The sequence below is a fragment of the Gavialis gangeticus genome, unplaced genomic scaffold, assembly GCF_001723915.1.
Source record: "Gavialis gangeticus isolate Ggan-Ray unplaced genomic scaffold, GavGan_comp1, whole genome shotgun sequence".
Taxonomy (NCBI): domain Eukaryota; kingdom Metazoa; phylum Chordata; order Crocodylia; family Gavialidae; genus Gavialis; species Gavialis gangeticus.
Genome location: NW_017728998.1, coordinates 1,863,561 through 1,883,399, shown reverse-complemented (window position 1 = coordinate 1,883,399; position 19,839 = coordinate 1,863,561). Strand labels below are relative to the sequence as shown.

Genomic DNA, 19,839 nt, shown 5'->3' with positions numbered 1-19,839 from the left:
CCCCCCCCCCCCCTCCCCCCCCCCCCCCCAGGGGGGCCCCCGGGCGTTTCGGGGGGGGGGGGGGGGGGGGGTCGCTCCGCTCTCCTGAAACGAACACGCTGCTTCCCTGTAGCAGAAGAGGCCGAGCCGGCTTCTTCTCTTCACGCTTGCAGGCTGCGCGCAGACCAGCCCCACGATGGCTGCAGGGAAGCCTCAGGTCCATCTCTATAATCGTGGCGGCTGCTCCAGGCTGTAGAACCTAAAAGATACTTGGGGCGCGGGCAGTGAGTTTAACGTGGTTATACAGGGCCTGGCGTCGTGGATGGACGGCAGCTCCATCCCCCCCCAGCTACGTTCTTCCAGAGCGTTCTGGTCAGAGGCATCTGCCTTCTGGTGCCCTCTGCCTGGAGGCCCCGCTTGGCCCCTATCCAGCATATCGTGGCTGTGCCGTTCTCCTGACGCCGGTCTCCAGCCTGACAGCCTGCACCAAGACGGGGAGAAATGATTTACAGGCTTTCTCTGATGACCTGGGTGTCCCAGGGACCCTGCCCAAGTCCTGCTGACTGCTTGCTGAAAGCCAAAACTGCCTTTGCTTTTGCTGTTGTCCGGGGGCAGAGGGGAGAGTATTGCCCATTTCCTCACAGAGAGTTCAGCCCTGCAGAGTCTGATTTTGTGAAGCATTTTGTCCTTGCGAAGGATCCAACAGCAGCTCACGTAGAACTGCTGATGGCTTCTCCTTTGCTTCTCTCACAGTATAAAGTGTGGGTGAAGCCGGGCGCGGAGCAGTCCTTCCTCTACGGGAACCACGTGCTGAAATCTGGCCTGGGCCGCATCACCGAGAACACGGCTCAGTACCAGGGCGTGGTGGTGTACTCCATGGCAGATGTCCCTCTGGTGAGTGATGCTGCGCCAGGGCTACGGCTGCCTGCCAGGGCCCTCGAAACAGTGTCCAACTGCTGCTGTTGTTGGTTCCGCAGGGTTTCGGAGTGGCGGCAAAGTCCACCCAGGACTGCCGGAAAGTGGACCCTATGGCGATCGTGGTGTTTCACCAGGCGGATGTCGGGGAGTATGTGCGGCATGAGGAGACACTGACTTAGGTGGAGTTGGGAGCACAAAGGCTCCAAAGACTTGGCTGCATTTGGGAAGAACGGACTTGTTGTGCGATCAAGATGAAGCCCTGCAAGCCCCTCCAGGCACCTGGGAGGGCTCTAGCATGGAGCTCCATAAGTAACTGTGACAGGCTCTTGCTGTCCAAGATAGCCATGTCCCATTGGTAGTGACTGTGGTGCGAGCTCTGTGGGTGACCTGGCCAGGGGGAGATTGCAGGCCCGGCACCCTGGGGCTGGGCTAATATAAAATGGGGTTCTCTCTCTAATAAAATCTCCCCCTGACTTGGGCCACAGTATGGTTCAGAGCTTGTGGGAACAGGTTATAATTGTGCCCGCTGTAGCCCTGCTGCTATGGCAAATGCCATGGGGCAAGCCAGAGAAAGGTGCCTCTTTGCACTCTGAGCCCATCAAACCGACTGAGGTAACACCTGCTGTCCAGATTGCTGTCCACCTGCAACCATACCCCGTCCGTCCCCAGGAGAAACACCATCCTTTCCCAGCCAGGTGTTGTACTTAATGCTGAAGGAGAGGAACTGAGGCTGCCATGACCACGCCCAAAGGCTTCCTACCACAGCAGACATGGGCAGAGAACTGCACCTGTAGTAAAGGGCTGGGCCCTGGTTTCTGCCTGGTGGTAGCTTCAGACGTGACAGAGGCTTGGCTAGTGCTGTTTATTGGGTTTGTAATGTGAGGCCATTTCTTTCAGGGACTGCAGTGGTAGAACAGGGTTAAGTAGCCACCCCCAGCACCGAGGGCGTATGTGCGCCATCCTCTCCCTCGAGGACCAGCTGGTCCTCAAGGAGAAGAGACAAAAGGCAGCTTCGCTGGAGAGGTGACAGGGAGGATTCCCAGATGGCCAGTCACCTGGCTTCACTGCATCACCCTGCCAGAGCAGATCCCCCTCTCCATCCCAGTCCTGGGGGTGGGGAGGAGTCTGGTCCAGGGAGGCAGCAGTGCTGTCCCTGCTCCCTGCAGTCTCCTGGCTGCACTGGGCTGTGGTGGGTACCTGCAGAGGGCTCAGCACCGTGGCTTGCTAGTGGACGGTGCGTTGAAGAGCCGCTTCAGGAAATAGAGCTGCAGAGCACCTGAGAAGAGGATGACGCAGCTCTGCGCCGCTGACCACCATGTCACGTAGTAGGAGTTGACCTCGAGCAGGAAGTAGTCGGCCCCTTTCCTCATCCGTGCCATGTTGTAGAACCGCCACATGTGGAAGATGTAGCCCTGCAGCTTGTGGGTGCTCATCTGCAGCAAGAGCAGGGGCCCTGAGCAGGTGAGGAAAGCTTTTCCTCTCCCCTGCAGGGGGGCCCTGAACCTTGCTGGCTTGAGCCCCCAGCATGTGGGATATGGCTGTCCTAGCGGGCAGCAGGATGCTGCGCTCAGCAGCCCCTTGGTCTGACCTTGTGTGGCACATGCTGTGCTTTTGAAAATAAATGAGGGAAGCTCCTGAGCCTTCCTCTGGGGCTGTAGGCACTGACCTGCTGGCCCCGGGGCTGCATGGGCCTGTGATGCACCAAGGAGGAGACCTCTCCTCCAGAGGCTGCTTTCGCCTTATTCACCTGGTCCTGGCCTACTGGAGCCAGCTACCTACACCCATGCCCACCTCTCCCACTTTGGCATGCGTTCCTGGGTGCAGTAAGTAGTTCTTAAGTCTTCCCAGCTGCCTGTTAGACCACGGGGCCTGTTCCTGTGCCTGTCTGGACCGTGGTATGGATTTTGAACTGGTCGTAAACAACACTTCCATTACCTCAATTGCCTCCAGTGTGTTATTGAGCTCCTTCCTCTCCGTTTCAGGCTGGTTCTCGGTGTCAAAACCTTCGTATAACACCCCAAAGTCGAGATAAACCTGCACAAACCCAAAGCGGTTGTGGCGATTGCTCAGGCAAAGCTGGTAAAAGCCTGTGGACAAAAGGGGAGTCGAGCTTCAGAGGACTGTTAGCAGATGCTGCGCTGCTCAGAAGTTATCTGAATCCTCCACTCAGATACTTCCCACCTCTGGAGGAGTAAGACACGGTCTGAGCGCTCAGAAACCCCGAGACAGCCTGCTGGATGCTCTAGTCCTGCGCTCAGCACTGGAAGTGCCAGGTGTGAAGCAAAGTCCCTGGCCCCGTGGCTGTGACGGTTGAGCTTTCAGGGAACAGCAGGCCCTGCTGGAACTCGGACAGTCCAGGGAGGGAGGACAATACCTGTCTCCTTGGTTGAGAAGTTGATCTGTCCTCGCACGTCCTGGGCAGTGCCTACATGGAAGCCATTGGGGTCACTTGCTGTGACCAGGACGTGTCTGTCAGCCATTCCTGACGCCCGCTGCACCTGAAACCAAGGCAGGGAGAGTAGGGAACATCACGTGCTGCTCTGCACCCTGCAAAGGATCTGCCCCACAGAAGCTGGCCTGGGACCTCCCAGCTAACAGTGCTGCCAGGCCGTCTGCGTGGAGGTGGGTTTGCTCTGCTCTCAGCCACAAAGCTCGTGGCTGCTCAGCAGTACCTGCTGTCCCTTTGTGCTCACTGCCCTCGACTGGGCAGGAGCGGATGGTCCCTGAGCCTGTCGGGCAGGCTGTGCAGAGGTGAGACCACAGGGCAGGAAAGGCCCTGGCACCACTGCCACCTGCCTGCTGCGGGGCCCTGCCAGGACAGCCCATCCAGCATGTGCGTGGAGGCCTGGCCAAGGCTCGTTCTCTCCAAACAGGCATGCAATTCGCTCCTGTCTCTGCAAATCTGGCACCTTTTCCAGGTGCAGGGACAGCCATCCTTGGACGCACACCAGGGACGGGAGGGAAGCAGAGACCCTGCCCCCATGAACTATGAGCGAGCTCCGCTGAACCGCTCCCTGCCAGCTGCTGCGCTCCACACGGCTCCGAAGTACCCTGTGCCGCTGCAGATAAAGGGGCGGTTGATAACTCTATTTATACGCCTCAGCGTCCGTTAAGTGCCAGGCACAAATGCCCCCAACCTGCGAGAAGCAGGAGCTGGGACCATGATAAGGGGTGAAGGGTTCAGCCTCGCACCTGGAACAGGAGCAAGCAAGCGACCTCCAGGATCCTGCTGTGGGGGGTCAGAGGGCCTAGGGCCTCCTGGCTTCCAGCTGACCGTACTGGATGGAGACGTCTGCAGTGATGGTACCTCAGCACCACAGGCAGCCAGGACTTACCCCTGCGCTGCCGTTGCTCCCTGCCCAGGCTACACGTGGCACTCGGGCCCTGATTCTGAGATGCTGAGCTCCTGTAGCTTCCCTGACTTCTACTGGGGCTTTGGAGCCAGGCCCTTAGCCTGAGTGTCTCAGTCCTATGCCCATTAGGGTAGTGCTGACCGACCACCTAGCATGGGCTGTGAAGGGCTCATGCCCGTGCATTTTGGAGAAGACATTTAAGCCTCATCCCAGGATGCCAGATGGGATGGACTGGGGTCGGAGCCCATCATGCTGCCGTTCCCTTGCTACGCACTCTGCTCAGTCCTGGTCCCCATCTCCTGCACAGCGGAAGGGGATCAGGGAGGTGATGGCAGTTCTGAGGACTGGCCCAGGAAGAGGAAACAGCCTTCCTTGAGAGGGATGAAAACAGAAGGATACAAAATAGTATTTTACCAACTACTCAGTTGGCCTCAGATACCACATCCACTCAAAGAACCTTGCAGAACAGCAAACTGGGTGGCTCTTATTCAGCCTCTCTCAAACATTGAACTTGAGAGGCAGGAAACTTCTAACTGAAAGAAGCAATGCTGATTTTTTAAAAAACATTTTTTAAGACTAATGGGATTGATTAAATTATTGAGCCTGGCCTGCAATTAGCCTGTTAGGAGGCAGATTATAAGCCAGGCAACTCATGCTGCTCTGACAGCTGCAAAGGCAAAGGGGTTCCTGCTGGGTTTGGACCTGGGAGCTTCCAGGTACAAAGCAAACACGTATTAGACCACAAAAGCCCGCTGCACGGATTTACATGGTACACAACTGCTCTGCCCCGAGCCAGCTGGGACAGAGCTTAGTAGTATTCAAGAAAGGTTGGATGAACACCCAGTGCTAGGCTCACAGGGGGTGGTTTCCTCCCCAGTCACTCCAATTCTCAGGTTAAGCCAGCCATACAGGTCAATTAGGGCTAGGGGAAGATGTTTTCCCTGAGCCGGTCCCTCCACCTCTCCCTGGAGCAGCTGGCAGGCACCATGCCAGCCCCTTGGACCTGGAATAGCTATTCCCACTCAGACCCAGGAGGCAAACCAGGCAGCCCCTCCCATCTGCCAAAACCTGCAGCACCAGCACTCACCTCATAGCTGAAGTAGAAGTGGCTGCTCTGATGTGCGAACTGCCAGAAGCACTCAGTGCCCGCTCCAGGGATGACAATGGCGAAGTCGTAGCGATCAGCCCCATGGAAGAGAGGCTGGTCACTGGCCTCACTCAGAGGCTCCGTCTTGCGGCTCTCAGCAGGGCCCAGCAGACTGAGCAGCACCACGGTCAGCACGATGGGTGCCAGCGGGAGCATGCTGCCACCTGAGCCTCAGTCCTCTGGCTGGGGCAGAGCAGGCGCCAGAGCCCAGGACCACAGGGTATAATCATTAACCTCACTCCTCCCCTGATTTTTCCAGACGGCCTCTCAAGCTGTCAGCACAGCTGCCCGTATCCAAATGCCAGTGCACCTGGGACAGGGCAGCTCCTCAAGGTGAGCTCAGAGGAAGCAGGGGGCCAGCTGGCACAGCTGGGCAGCGTGTTTCCATTACAGCCTGGCAGGCCACAGTATTCTGTGATGCCCCCAAAGGAGCAGGAAAGAAGCATCCCTGGGCACGTGGTACTTTCTGGGGGACCACAGAGGGCTGGTCTCCTCCTGTCCCTAACAACAGAGGAAAGTGCTACTCACATCTAGATAGCACTAGGCAGACCATCGAGGACTCCTCCCAGCGGGGCAGCACAGCGTGCTTTCCAGCAGGGATTCTGCCAAGCACGAGCTCTAATGGGAGAAGCCCCCAGCACCCCTGCTCCCTCTGGAATCAAAGAGGCGATGTAAAGAGAATTAAACCCAGTCCTATGGGTAGGAGAAAGGGGGCAGGTGCTTCTGATACCTGCCCTGTCCCTGAAACAGCACAGCAGAAAAAAGGGTGCCTGACCCTCTCAACAAAGCAGCAAGGGATGCTTCTGGGGTACCAGGCACTGTCCCCTCATCTGATCAGCCCTGCTCTCCCCAGCTGGTCCCTGGCTGAACCCCCAACTTCAGCTCCCTTCGTTAGTGCCCCTCAAGTGCTTCCCCTGCTGGGTCTCTGGAGGCTACAGCTGCACCAACCTGCTTCAGGCAGCAAAGGAACCAAGCACTCTGCCTACCCCTAAGTGGAAAGGGCTCAGAGCCAGCAGAGCAGGGAGCCTGGCTGGACAGCACACAGCAATTTGCTTGTGGCAACACAAGTGTTGGCAAGGCTTCACCCTGCACAGGCCAAGAGCTGATGGAGAGTGAGCCCCAGCTAGTAATGAGGGAACTTTGCCCACAAACTGCTGTTTCCAATGGTTACAGCCTGCTCTTTCCTCAGCAGCCCTTCCATGCTGCTGCTACCTGCTAGAAGAGGGTTGGCCTCTCTCAGACCCTCTTCACCCCTGCTTGGAGCAGGCTGCAGCCTTCTCAGAGCGCAGTCCATGGCTGAGGCCATGCCTGCACTTCTGGCTGGCTCATAAAGCCAGCATAGGCTGGCACTTTGGCTGCAAAGGGAGCTACACACAGCTGGTGCCAGGTTGCCGACCCCAGGGACATGCCCCAAGCTATTCCACCACTGAGGCAGGACCTTCGCCTGGGGCAAAGGCCACAAGAGGTACAGCTAAGTATTGCTACAGCAATGCCTCATACACATGGGACCTGACTAGACCACACGGTGCCTTTCAGGGCCAGAGAACTACTGAGGCAAACAGAAGTGGGGAATCATGCAAGGAAAGAGAGAGCTCAGAGGACAAGGTCAAATGAGAGGGGAAAAAAAAATGAAGCTTCTACCTTGGAGACTACTAACATTTAATACTAAGACAAAACATCTACTTTATAAAGCCTCAACCCCGCCCCCCAAACATATTTACACAAGTCGAACAACTGTGCTGATCACCTCGCCAAGACACAGACCTCCTTCACTGACACCAGCTGTTCCCACTCCCTAGCTTGGCTCCCTCTGGGACAGCTGGAGGAACACACAGATCGGACAAGTGATTCTCAGCTGATGTAAGACACTTAAAATATATAAAAATAGCTGCAAGGGGATAGTTGGACCAAAACCTGATCTGAGAAAGCTGCACCCCTTGATGGCCCCCTTGAAACTTGCTCAGGTTCAAGTTCTAATTTGCACAGGGCAAAAGCGGCAGTTATCAGATGGGAAAAGAAGCCGGGGCCCTGGCTATTTGCAAAGACATATAAAATGTCACCCTTGTCACTTCCAAGGCTGCTTCCGTACACACCAGGCTGCACGGCGCCTGTCGCCTGATGCAGATTTAGAGTTAACAACTTGCAAGAACTAGAAAGAGAACATTCCTGAAATCCCGTTAGTTTTAGCTTCATCCTGCTGCAGTGCATGACCCTCCTGTGTGCCCACAAGAGCTCTCCACTGTTTCCAACATGTGCCGGGGAAGGGGACTAGGACCCTTTCTGCTGCAGCAGCCATTGCTTTGGTCTCTTGGAGAAGAAGTGAGCGCCTGCTGGCTCTCCAAGTCTCATTCTCAGTCAAGTCCCAGTTTTTTCATGGTTCGCCAGCGATCCTTGATCATCACAGCTGTGCGGTTGCGAAAGGGATATTTTTTACAAATGACTTTCCATCTCCCTTCTCCGTACTTATTCACTCCTTGTTTGATCCACTCGCTTTCCTCCACTGTCCACCTCTGAGGGGAAAAAAGAAAGAGAGCTTTCCACAGCCATGAAGACACGGGTCCCACCAGTCTCAGTACAGCACCGAGATGATACATTTCCCTTCTTTAAATGCAACCCCACACATAAGCACCGAGCGCGTGATCACTAAGTTCTTGTCATGTGGTTGCAAGGCACCAATACCTCACTAACAGCCCCTGATAAGGGATCCATCGATCACTCCTCAGTGCCTGGAAAACTGGACAGACCACACACCACAAGAGTGTCATGACACAAAAAGGAGCAGGCACTAGCAGTAGCCCAGCTTGGCGCCTGCTGGAAGTGCATTTCAGTTGCTAGCTGCATGGTTAGGGAAGCACTGTGCTGTATGACAGCGGTGTCCGATTCTCCTCCCCCTCACCTCTACTGCCTGCAGAGCACATCTGGTACCAGGTATATATGCTTATCCTGGTTTCTAGGAGGAGTTGCTTAAGGTAGGCCCTGTGAATCCAGAGCCCTGCCCCATCTAGCTCACTCAAGGCATGCTCACAGGTTGCATAATGAAAGTCCCTCAGAACATGCTGTATGCTGGCACAGTGTTTGGGAGTTCTCCACCCACAGCGCACCAGTTTTAGTGAACTAAATGCAGCTGCAAAGGAAGAAATCTCTGGCCAGCACAAGGCACTGCCTCCCCTGCTGCTTGCTGCCTTAGCACTCCTGCACTGATATGCAGTGTTGGGAACTTGCTGGTGGGATCGGGAAGCCCTGGATTACCTGTTTCTTGCTTCCAGAGATCGAAGATTTCCGACTGTCCTTCCCAGGTGATGCTGAAAGACAAATCCAAGGACAGCTGCATTTCAATGGCCCTGATGTGCTTAAGTCCCATAGTTCCATGAAAGGATGCATGGCTACCCTCATCTATGGCCTGGCTCCCTCACACAAAGCATAACTAAGGAAACCTAGCAATTAAGACAGAAAGGAATTCATTTTTTCAAGCTGCCAATATATGTGTCCAGCTGCGATATGTCTACACCTCACACAGAACATCAGGGGAAATCAGTCCATGCCTGTGCGGGCTCCAGGCTAATGTGGATATCCTGCTGCTGGTACCTGTGCAGTACAGGCACTTCCATTTGTAAATGAAGTTAAATGAGGTGCCTGGAGGTCAAAATGCACCTGGGTCCAGTGTTTAGCTGTAACTAATTGCACCTGCTGAAATGAGAATGTACAATCTAACCTTCCCTTCCTTTCAGTGGTTAGCTGTGAGGAGCTGCCATTGGTTTTGGTATCAGAAACAGGAAAGCATATTAGCTTGGCCTCAGGTCTGAAATTATAATGAAGGTTCTTGGTTTGCAGCTCAGGCTCAGGTAGAGGAGAAACACCAAGGCACCTGCCCACTTCAGCAGTCCTTCAGCAGTGGCCTTAATCCCACTCCCTCATGGCTTGCAGGATTTCTGGCCTTCCAGCTGGTGTCAGCTCCAGAAGGCAGCAGAAAGCTTGGAGTATGCAGCATGGCAGGGGCCAGCACATACACAGCAGAGGTGTAACCTTACCTGCATCCAGGAAGAGCTCATCTTCATCACTCCAGGTGTCCCTTTCTTCTGGCCTGTTTGAGACTCTTCGTGTTGCTCTGAGTGACCTGAGAACATAAAAACACCCAGCTGAAGTACAGTGAGTCAGTGGGCTAGGGAGGGCCCAGGACAGCATTAATCCACACAGCTAGCACATAAAGGTCTGAAGAGCTACTCCCTCCTCACCAAGAGACCACTGATGACAAGAATTCACCCCAGTGAAGCAGGCCCAGGGGCTGGGATAATGACTACAGCTCTGAACACCTGCACTGCTTCACTACACTTATTCCTTGTTCTGGACCTCCTCTTGAGAAGCCCAATTGCAGGCAAAGGGTGCCATGTGGGGTGGGAATGCAAAGCTACTCAGCACTGCCAGAAGACCTGCAGCACATCATCTTCTGGGACTAGGACAGACACTGCATCAAGCACTCATGCCACAACTGTGCTAACTGTGCTAGAATGAGCAGGCACTGCAGACAGCGACTGCCCAGAGGATGCTACATGTAGCCTGAAGCAGAAGTGCTCAGCCAGGATCACATGCTTCACAAGGCTGCTCTGAATGGATCACACCTGGTTCAGATCACTCAGAGACACCTCACTGACTCAAGCTCCTGGTTCTAGCCTATGTAAGCAGATGCCCTGTGCCAAGCTCTCCAGCTACAACCACTTGCATTTAAAACACTTCACAACCTTCAAGTACTGCAGCATGGGAAACTTAAAAGGAATCTCCTGTGCTCCTCCTAGTTGGCTCCAGTGGATGACACAACTGCTCATGCAGGGAAATTCACAAAGCAGCAGCAGGGCAGAGGAAACCCTGGGAAAGACATCCTAACAGCCAGTGCCCACCGCTGCCATGTAAAGGGTTACAGAGCAGACAGAGTATCCAGGGTGAGCCCCACAACCAGGAGGTTCCAGGGTGTGCCAGGCTTCAAAGCTGCACCAGCTGCTGGTGAGGAGCTCCAGCCCACTGCACCGCAGTTCCCAATGTGTGGCAGAGAATGATCTCTCACCCTAATTCAGGGCAACAGCTAAAGTTGTTACTGGAGAGGAGGTTTAGACATTTGTAAGAACTACTTCACGGTCAGGGTGGCTAAGATCTGGAACCAAATTCCAAGGGAAGTGGTACTGGCTCCTACCCTGGGGGTCTTTAAGAAGAGGCTTGATGCCTACCTGGCTGGAGTCATTTGAGCCCAGTTTTTCTTCTGCCCAGGCAGGGGGTTGGACTTGAAGATCTACAAAGTCCCTTCCAACCCGACTTCTATGATTCTATGATTCGACTGGGATGTGGATACAGAATTCTCTCACCTCTGCTACTACTAACCCAAAATGTAAGCTACAGTAAAAACTCTGGATTCCAGTTAATCAAACATGCACCATCTGGTGCACTCCCCGGTGTCAGTGTGCTGGGGGACAGGGAGGGAAGCCCCGCACAGGCTGCTTTGCCTTGGGTTGTGGGCCAAAGTGACAAAAAAAAACTCGGCTCACGGCGGTGAAACTGGAAGTCCCTGGAGGTGATACTTCCAGTTGCGCTTTTGCCACGTCCCTTGGTTGCTGGTTAATAGTTTTCCGGCTAATAAAGTGCCGGTTAACACAGCTTTTGCTGTATATGTTTATGTTATCTGTCTCCATGTTTTGCAGCAGGCAGGGATCTCCACTGTTTTGTGTTTGCACTGGTATAAGGCAAGGGAGTCAAATATACAGCCCGTGGGCCATATCTAGCAGGACAGAGATGTTTGCTGTGGCCTGTGGGACTCCCACAGGAACTGAGAACTTGGAGGTGGGGCAAACAAGACACAGGGCCCGCCACTGAATTTGGCCTACAAGACCCTGTTGGAGATGGCCTTCATCGGCAAGATGAGCGACAGCTGTGGCAACACAGTGCCATCTGCCCCACTGCCTCCTCCACCACCAATGCATGCCCTGCTGCTCCTGGATCCACATCTGGCCCATGAAGAGCCCTGCAGTCCAGGTTGAGCCCAGGGTGAGTCGGACAGTCCTGGTAATAGGGGTTGCTGTTTGTTTCCTGTAACAATATTTGGTGCAAGTCCTCAAAGCACTGAGTGCGAGCGACACGCAACATCTGATAAGCTTCGTACTTAGAACGTTCAGAAGATCCAGGCTGGACAGGCGGCTTCTCGACAGGAGGCCTGGATGCAGAAGACACCACAGGCTCCTGGGATGAGTCTGGACTCTCAGTGGTGGCACTCTTCTGGCTGTCCTCACGCATAAGCAGTGTGCATATGTTCAACAAGCGTTGGTTCTTTGAGGGGGATTTGGGGGTTTCTGAAGCATCAGAAGCTGGGCTTTCCTCTACCCTTTGTCTCTTAGCTCTGTGGGATACAGGAGACAGTTGCTTAGAGAAAGAAAAGTCTGTTTCATCCAGCTGGCTGAAGGTGGCTTCAGAATCTCGGGAATCCGACAAGATCTTGAAGGCTTCTCTCAAAACAGAAATCCCAAACGCAGTTACTGTCCCAGGGGGCTGCCTATAAAAGAAACAAAACTAAGCAGGTGTGTCATGGATTTCACCCCACCACTGCCTGTCTGAAATCAAGGCTGTTCCCCACCCCACTCCCCATCACTGCTCTAAATAAGGTGTTGCCAGCACCCACCAAAATAAACTTCTGGGCTGTTCACTATCCTGCCAGTTGCAGTGGGAAGCAGCCTCCCTCCAAGCACTGGCAAGGCAGCTTGGTAGAATCAGCCCCTACCGTGCAAGCATCCTCAGCTTACACCTTCTGCCACAGAACACCAACTCCCAGGCCACGCAGCAAACCCACACCCACCAAACCACATAGGTACTGAAGTCCTTCTCCGAGCCTCTGACTCTCCCATCAACCTTACAGTCCCAGTGCATCACGGGGCCCTTTGGGGCAAAGCTTCCTCTTAACCTAGGGCTAAACCACTTGGTGAAAAAAACTTGATAGCAGTGGCATTATCACCCAGAGGAGATGCTGTCAAGCTGCACTTGCTGCATTGGCCAAATTTCTCTGCCTACCTCTCAGATTGTATGGGAGACGCTGCCTGGGGCTCTGATGCAGCTCCTGGGTCTTTGGATGCTTCTGGGGGCTCTGGCATTTCTGCTGTGTCCTCAGAGGCTTCAGAGGGCTCTGGCATTTCTGCTGTCACTTTGGAGGCTTCCAGGGGCTCTAGTGTTTCTGCTGGGTCTTCAGAAACTACTGGGAGCTCTGGAGTGTCTGCCAGGTCCTTTGACTCTTCTGGGGGTTTTGCCTTTTCTGCTGGGTCCTTTGAGGCTTCCAGGGACTCTAGCATTTCTTCTGGGGCCTTTGAAGCTACCGGGGACTCTGGCGTTTCTGCTGGGTCCTTTGAGGCTTCTGGGGGCTCTGAAGCTGATGCTGGATTCCTAGAGGCTTCCAGAGACTCTGAAGTGGATGCTGCATTCCTAGAGTCTTCCAGGGGCTCTGATGTGGCTTGGAGGCCCTTAGGTTCATGCACATGTTCTGAATTTAGAGTCTTTTTCACCACCTTGAACAAAGAAGAAAGCGTGCACTCATTACCAAGAGGACTGTGATCTTATCTCCCCTCCAAAAGTAGGGAATGATATTTTGAACAATTTAATACATAACCCCCCCACAGCTCCTTGCTGTTCCACAAAGGGCACAAATTAGGATCTTGATGCTGGCAGACGTAACACTTAGAACATTCTATATACTCTTTAGATCCCAAGGGTCTAGATGTACATGTCACTTCAGACCGGTTTAAGCTTCCTGGAATATTTCAAGAGCACACCAGGAAAATCAAGTACTATTTTGAGCTGATCTTCCTTGAACTTGTTCACTGTTATGTGTGGACACAGAGCATTCTGTGTCTAGTGTCTGGTCAGTCCTCCAGACAGCCCAAAATGCACCCCTCTGCACCCCTTCTCCCCCTTTACTCTAGGGTAGCATTTCTTAACCTGTGGGTTGCAACCAAAAGTGGGCTGCAAGAATATATGAAAGCATCGCGAACAAACAGATTCTCCTTTAAAGACGAAAAACATGGGAAACTGTGGGTTTTCTCTTGCAGGCTGGCAGTTTCAGCCCCCCCCATACCCTACACAATGTGGGCCTCAGGCCTGGTGGTGGAGGGCAGTGGGTCAGGAGTGAGGGGCACTGGGTTAGGACTGGCCATTGATGTTTACATGTGGGTCTTGGCACAAAAAAGGGTTCTAGGAAATTCCCAGGGAAACTCCTGGCACCAACCCAGGGAAGGCAGGATGGTCTGGGTACTCTGCCACCCCCCAGTGGTGCTTTGGCAGCAATACAGTCCCTAAAAGGCTAGAGGTCGACTTAGAAACCCTAGCAGTGCGTGCATGGACTTCTGTCCAGGGACAGCTGCAAACTGGTCCCCAATCAGTCACATTCTTGGAACAGTTCAAATATTATGCCAGCCTTCACTCGAGTCAGAGGAGAATCTTCTGTGGTGCTTGTATGACATTCTGCAATGCATCCCATGGGTTTTGTGAGAGCAGGACCTTGGTTAGCACAGCACAGACTCTTTAAGAAAGAGCTGACCTTTAAATGCTACAGGTTTGCTCCCTTGCTGCCAAAGACAGGGAGCTTTATAATTGTGTTTCACTTCACAGGACAGGTCAAAACATTATGTTGACACACAAGGGACGACAATACAAGTGGCAACTCCACTCCCATCTGCACTTTGTGCCACTCGTCCCTGGCAGCAGATGCTAGAAGAGGGGTGGCCAGTGCAACCACATACCGTTAGCAGCGTAGGCTCTGACTCTTCCATGTAGGTCTCCAAGAACCGGAGCATGCTCTGCTGGAAAAGCTTGTAGGAGAAGTTTCGGATGATTGGATGAGACGCATTCTTCTCACGGATTATGCTGAGCAGCTCTGTCCTCAGTTTCTAGGTAAGAGGCAAGAGGGGTCTGAACACGTGCAGGGGGCATGGGTGAAAAGATCAGAAGATGGGGGGTAGGGGTGAAGATTTCTTCACTAGACAGTACAAAATTGACTCTTTTTTTTTGGTCTAGATCAGGAAAAAGCCAAAGAAGCCCAAGACCTCTGTCAGCCTCTCCAACTACCGTCATCTCCAGTACCCAGTGCTCTTCCCTTTGGGTCTGGCAAGAGCAGACCCAAAGGGAAGAGAATGCAACATTCTGGGCTGCACCACTCCAACTCCTTCTTGTGAGCCCAGAAACAACACTGTGGCTGTCAGTGTCCTTCAAGCAGAAAGATAGGATATGCCAGCCAGGGCCACTGGGAAGAAGTATTCCCAACAGCCATCACGTTATCTACATGCTAGATGCACCAAGGTAGTGTAATCCAAAAGGGACCTATTTTCCTGCTAATGTTTATTCTCATCCCCTTCTTTTTTCCCCAAATTACAGGAATTATGAAATGCAATGCAATTATACAGTGAGTGACTGGAAGTTTTATTCTACCAGGTACAAGCATGTGAGAAGTAAAGATTTTTGTGCATGACATCTTTTATTGGACCAGTGGATGGGTAAACAGTGGAATGCTGGTATGCCAGATGTTGGTGCTGGGAGGTATAGAGGGAAATTCACCACGGACAAAGGAAGTTCTACCAGTCGGGAAAAACAAGGTAAGCATGTGCGAAGTTTTCAGCTATATCTTACCACTTCCTAGAATTCAGAAGTTGAAGAAATAAGAAATCTTAGGGGATAGAAATGAGGCACCCTAAATGCACTTTGCTAATGCCAGAGATGCTGTATTGCAGCCATTCAACCAGCAGGAGCCATCAACAATCCCTGGGCTGAGCATTATTTTAAGTATTGATCAGTACTTGTAACAATCTTCCTGTGTGCCCATGGTCACTAATTGAGCCACTGGTATCAGATATATAACTGGTATTCTGTTATAGGATACTAGAGCCTTTTTTAAAGTATCTGTGTAACTGCTATTGGCCTTCTGGTTTAATAAAGGGACTTCAACTGAATTATCACATTTTCTTGCATACAACCTGACCCAGAAAATAAACCTTGTTTTTGAAAGCCAAATGAAGAAATAAATACCCTTCCTTGTAAGATGCACCTGAATAGCAGCAGCTAAGCAGCCAAGCCTTTTCACTGTTCTGCTCCCTGTGCAGCAGAAGCTGTTTGTACGGTATTACCCACATGTACTGTACACTCCAATCCCAGCAGCAGGTTTTGGAGAAAAGGTGTATATGTATGCAAGACAATACAGTAATGACCCAGTCAGCTGAATTCCAACACAGACTTCTGTTGGAGGCAACTATGTGGAGGCAGGTTTTCTTACGTTCAGATTGGGACGTGGTCAGTTCTTGGCCCACTTCAGTAATGAGTCCTAGAACCAAACATTCCCTTTGCCCTACTCCCCACGGTCTCATTCCAGTCACAATCCAATTTACCTGGTTGCTGGGGTCCTTGGCCATGTGTTTTCTTATAATTTTTGATGCTTTATCAAACTCTTTCTTTTTAATGCAAATGATGATAGCCTGCAGAAGGAAAACATGAGTTTTTCTACTGGCATTCATTCAAGGACATCCCTCAAATCAGCTTCACAAGCATAATCCAAGCTAGGCATCACTCACTACCCAAGCAACAGGGAAATACACTCTTTGCATTAAATTCATGAACAAGCTGCTCACCCGGTGATGTCATACCATGCAACTACCCTGCTACTAAGTGGTTATGTTTTTAAGGACTGCAGTACCCAGTTATCCTGGGTACAATGCCACGCCGTTGCTATCCTGTATTTTGCTGAACATCCCAGCAGTCTGAAAACCTATCTTTCCTTGTTAGGCCACCTTGGCTTTTTTAATTTTAGAATAAATGGTCTTCTACAGAACCACACCTTACACAGCACCCACATATGACACCAAGCAGCTAATAGCCTCACCCCTACCCCAAAGAGCTCACAAGTGAAGGCAAGCCCTATGTAGAAATTGGTGGGGCATGGGGAACGTGCCAAAGGCATGTGGCTATTTTGAGGAGGCTTCACATGCATCTTGTAGCCCCTGGTTTGTCTGCTGAATATACGCAACAAGCTTTATAAACATAAGAATCACATTTTAAGTATATAAAATACCCAAAAAGTCTCCCCATACTACTGAAAAGTAGACATTGGCTTGTGCAGGGTGGGGGTGTCCAATTAAAAACCAAAGTTTTGTGAGGCATTCTATATTGCCAAAACACTCCAAAAGGAAGAAGGCAATGAAGAGGAATGATGAACCAGTTCCAATATAATGGGAAATGTTTTTAAGTCTTCATGGCAGAGAAATGGTAAAATACAAGCAAACTGTCTATTTTTTCAGGGCATTAGATCCTCACTTGTTAATACCAGTATTTTCCTAGAGATGTTCAGCAAGACCAGGGACACAGGCAAAGTGAGAGAACAGACAATGGCCCTCAATGTAAGAGGAGCCATTTTATATACTTTTTCGACTGAAGTATATAGAATGCTAAAATATTTTAATTTAAAAGGAAAACCTGGGCCTTACAGCTTCCTTCACTGTTTTCTTCACAGGTTCCATCTTTGGGTCAGGCACAGGAAATTCTTTCTTGATAAGCTCCAGGACACCCATCGCAGATTCAAGAGGAGTGAGTTCTGATTCTCTATCAAAGGTGCAGTCTATAACACAAAGGAATAATTCATTCCCACTGGTTTTACAACACCCAAGTACAAATCCTTCATAGGGTGGAAAAGCAAGCAAATTGGGATCTGTTCAGTTTGGCTGTGTGCACTGCAGTAACCAATACTGCAGAAAACAAAGAACAGCAGACAAAGATCAGGAACAGACAATTTAATGGTCAGAAAGGCTTGACAGGTACACAAGCTCCTCAGAAATATTGTGAATTCTGGAGAGTTTGAAAGAGCTTGGAAGAACAAAGACAACGTGGTAAACAAAGCTGTTCACTTCACTCTCAATTGCAGACATCTCAAGAAGAAAACCAGGAATGAACGGAGCAAGCAAATAAATATGCTGGCAGAATGGTGCAGGGTTGTTGGTTGTACCCGTGTTGGTCTAAGGACATAGACAGGCAAGGTTCTTTGGGTAGATGCGGTATCTTTTATTAGACCAACTGAATAGTTAGAACAGTTTTGTCACACTTTTAGCTTCTTTCACTCCTTGGAGATCTCAAAACTACAGCAGAGTCTCCCTATGCCTGAAGAAGGGTATTTGTTGCCCAAAAGCTTTCAAAGAACTTTGTTCCAACTACTCAGTTGGTCTGATAAAAGATCCCACATCAACCCAAAGAACCTTGCCTAGCAGAATGGTGTAAGAGTGAAGTTGTAGCTGTGATGGTCCAGAAATTGGGTGAGAAACAAGGATTTCTTAGGAAGATATCTTTTATTGAACCAACTACGCAGTTGGGGTAAAGTTAGATAAGCTGTCCAATGCAAGACATTCTTTGGTAGGTCTCCGATCGCAGGAAGCCAAGTACAGCATAATGAAACATGGTAGAAAGCAGGAGTTGAGAGACACTCTCAAGGATAGCAGACACACAGTTAACAGAAGAAAAGATTACTGGAAGATCCAGGCCTATCAAAAGGAAGGAGGCACGCTACCACCTTTCTTGTGCAGAAAGAATTCAGGAGTTAGATAAAATATAATGTGCCATAAACATGATAACAATGTTTAGTTCACCTTTTAAAAGCCTTAGATTTCCCTGGAGCACAAGGATAGTTTGATCAGACAGGAAGGAGTTGTTCTGACTAATGTGCTCCTAATGGTGCATGTATATCTCTGCCCTATATATTTTTTTCTATGACAGGTCATTATGGTGCATAGTTCCTGTTTAGTTTCAGCCACATAGCTGCCACAAAGGCACTCGGTACATCAGATCACATAAATCACCTTTTGGGAAAGGTATGCGTAGGAACCATGGATTCTGACTCTTTATTTATGGGGGGAGGGGGGAAGCAGTGGTTCCCAATCTGTGGTAGGGGTACCGCCAGTGGTACGCAGACAACCTGTCAGTGGTACGTGTTAATAGATTTATTATAATAACTTTATATAACAAAAATGTGCTGGTGATACTTAAGGTTGAACTGATAAATTTGCTGGTAGTACTTCAGGTTGTATCATTTTAAATTGGTGGTGCCAATCTGTCAGAGTTTGGGAACTGCTGGGGAGGAGGATGTTGATAGTGGCCACAGAGATGTACTGACAAGTTAAGCATTTCTTCTGAAGGCAAGGTTGTATTTCACTTGATGTCTGTTGGGCAGTGAAGAGTTTGCTTCTGACAAGTTACACAGTTTACATTTACAAATATCAAGGAACTACAAAGTTAATTTTTTTTCCAAAACACCAAAGGAAGATCAAACCTGATCTTTAGGTTTTGCTCATATAAAGCTTCATCCAAAACCAATAAAATTTGCTGCTTTACTTACTTTTTAAAATATGTTAAAAGATTTCTTTTAAATCCATTCAACTTGAGATGGCTCCACATAACCATTGCATACTTTTTTTTTTTAGCACCAGCCAAACAAGTGGAAGATAAAAACTATGCCCTATAAGCTGCATATGGAAAAAAGCAGAGATAACCATGTCCCAGGGGACAAAAAATAAAGGTAGAAAAGGCTGCATCAGGGGTCACAAATCAGATTTATCTTTAAAAGACTTTTTTTTCAAGGTGTAATGTATTTGGAACGTAGGGGAATAATGTTTTTTGAAAACTGATGGTTACCCCCTTTTTAATCCCTTTGGGCAACACCCCCCAGCAGAAGGAAGAACAAGCCGTGCTGTGTGTGAAGATACGTTCCTGACTCGAAAAAATCCTGCAGCTGAAAGAAGTGCAAACTGTTATCCTATTTTCTGATCTATTCCCTTTGCACGCTGGATGGCGCCTCACAGGTCTATACTGTTTCAGGGCCGTTTTATGTAGAGTTTAGATGACGGTTGTACGGGATGGTCTGGATAGGGACGATGCTGCCGTGGGCAAAGGGTGGACTGGATGCGACCCCTGCAGCTCCCTTCCAGCCCCACTGCTCTGTGACCAGTTTCAGTTGCTGCTCAGCTGCCCTTGGTCTGCCCTCCAGATCTATGCACCCCCTTTGCTTAAAGAAACCTTTATCAACAGAAAAACCTACGTTTTTTGAGGAATTCACAGAAAATTCGCAGACCTTTACCCCCCTCCACCTTAATTCTGATTAAAACGAGATCCAAGCAGACCAGCCCATTTCCACCAGATCAGAAGGTGGCTGGATAGACCCCACAGCGTGGTTGCTGGGGGGGCAGGAGGCACCCGAGTCTTCCTACCTAAATTCTCGCCCTCCTCAATCCGGGAGAGGAGCTGCATGATCCGGAGCAGGCGGGAGACGGCCGGCTCCTGGGCGAGGGGCCGCACAAGCAGAGCTGATGGGGGAATGGGCAGAAAGCTCAGGTATGGGGCCGCTGCAAACCTTCCTGCTGCAACCAAAGGGTCCTGTGTCCCCCCTCGGGGCTTGTCCCG

The 19,839-nt window shown here is 50.8% G+C and overlaps 3 protein-coding genes across 6 annotated transcripts in view; 1 reads left to right on the top strand and 2 right to left on the bottom strand.

The window, feature by feature from the left end:
• Window positions 1–1,381, top strand: part of NIP7 (NIP7, nucleolar pre-rRNA processing protein) — a 1,980-nt gene extending 599 nt beyond the window's left edge. Inside the window, exons 4-5 of the mRNA XM_019505357.1 lie at window positions 731–873; window positions 957–1,381. Of these exons, the coding sequence (XP_019360902.1) occupies window positions 731–873; window positions 957–1,076 (263 nt within the window). The 3' untranslated portion in view covers window positions 1,077–1,381. The remainder of the gene's footprint in view (window positions 1–730; window positions 874–956) is intronic.
• Window positions 1,382–1,745: 364 nt separating this feature from the next.
• On the bottom strand, window positions 1,746–5,785 carry TMED6 (transmembrane p24 trafficking protein 6). Its single transcript, XM_019505359.1, has 4 exons — window positions 5,338–5,785; window positions 3,272–3,395; window positions 2,833–2,984; window positions 1,746–2,330 (listed from the first exon to the last, which is right to left on the bottom strand). Exons 1-4 carry the CDS (start codon window positions 5,551–5,553, stop codon window positions 2,106–2,108), a joined length of 717 nt encoding a protein of 238 aa, XP_019360904.1. The 5' UTR covers window positions 5,554–5,785; the 3' UTR covers window positions 1,746–2,105.
• A 1,651-nt stretch (window positions 5,786–7,436) lies between these two features.
• The window catches only part of TERF2 (telomeric repeat binding factor 2), a 17,995-nt gene continuing 5,592 nt past the window's right edge, over window positions 7,437–19,839 (bottom strand). Inside the window, exons 2-11 of one of the 4 annotated variants that reach the window (XM_019505356.1) lie at window positions 19,647–19,742; window positions 16,884–17,014; window positions 15,792–15,878; window positions 14,157–14,303; window positions 12,726–12,926; window positions 12,439–12,530; window positions 11,540–11,926; window positions 9,426–9,511; window positions 8,647–8,699; window positions 7,437–7,907 (exon numbers count right to left, since the gene is read on the bottom strand). In XM_019505356.1, the coding sequence (XP_019360901.1) occupies window positions 7,749–7,907; window positions 8,647–8,699; window positions 9,426–9,511; window positions 11,540–11,926; window positions 12,439–12,530; window positions 12,726–12,926; window positions 14,157–14,303; window positions 15,792–15,878; window positions 16,884–17,014; window positions 19,647–19,742 (1,439 nt within the window). In that variant the 3' untranslated portion in view covers window positions 7,437–7,748. Of the gene's footprint in view, window positions 7,908–8,646; window positions 8,700–9,425; window positions 9,512–11,539; window positions 11,927–12,438; window positions 12,927–14,156; window positions 14,304–15,791; window positions 15,879–16,883; window positions 17,015–19,646; window positions 19,743–19,839 lie in introns of all 4 variants that reach the window. The other 3 variants (XM_019505353.1, XM_019505352.1, XM_019505355.1) reach the window with 3 other exon arrangements.

What these genes read in the sequence shown, in the direction of transcription:
- TMED6 (XM_019505359.1), bottom strand. Translation starts at nt 5,553, where the DNA reads ATGCTCCCGCTGGCACCCATCGTGCTGACCGTGGTGCTGCTCAGTCTG. An exon ending in ACTTCTACTTCAGCTATGAG is followed by an intron (nt 3,396 to 5,337) that starts GTGAGTGCTGGT and finishes CCTTGGTTTCAG; the next exon opens with GTGCAGCGGGCGTCAGGAAT. An exon ending in CTTCTCAACCAAGGAGACAG is followed by an intron (nt 2,985 to 3,271) that starts GTATTGTCCTCC and finishes TTTTGTCCACAG; the next exon opens with GCTTTTACCAGCTTTGCCTG.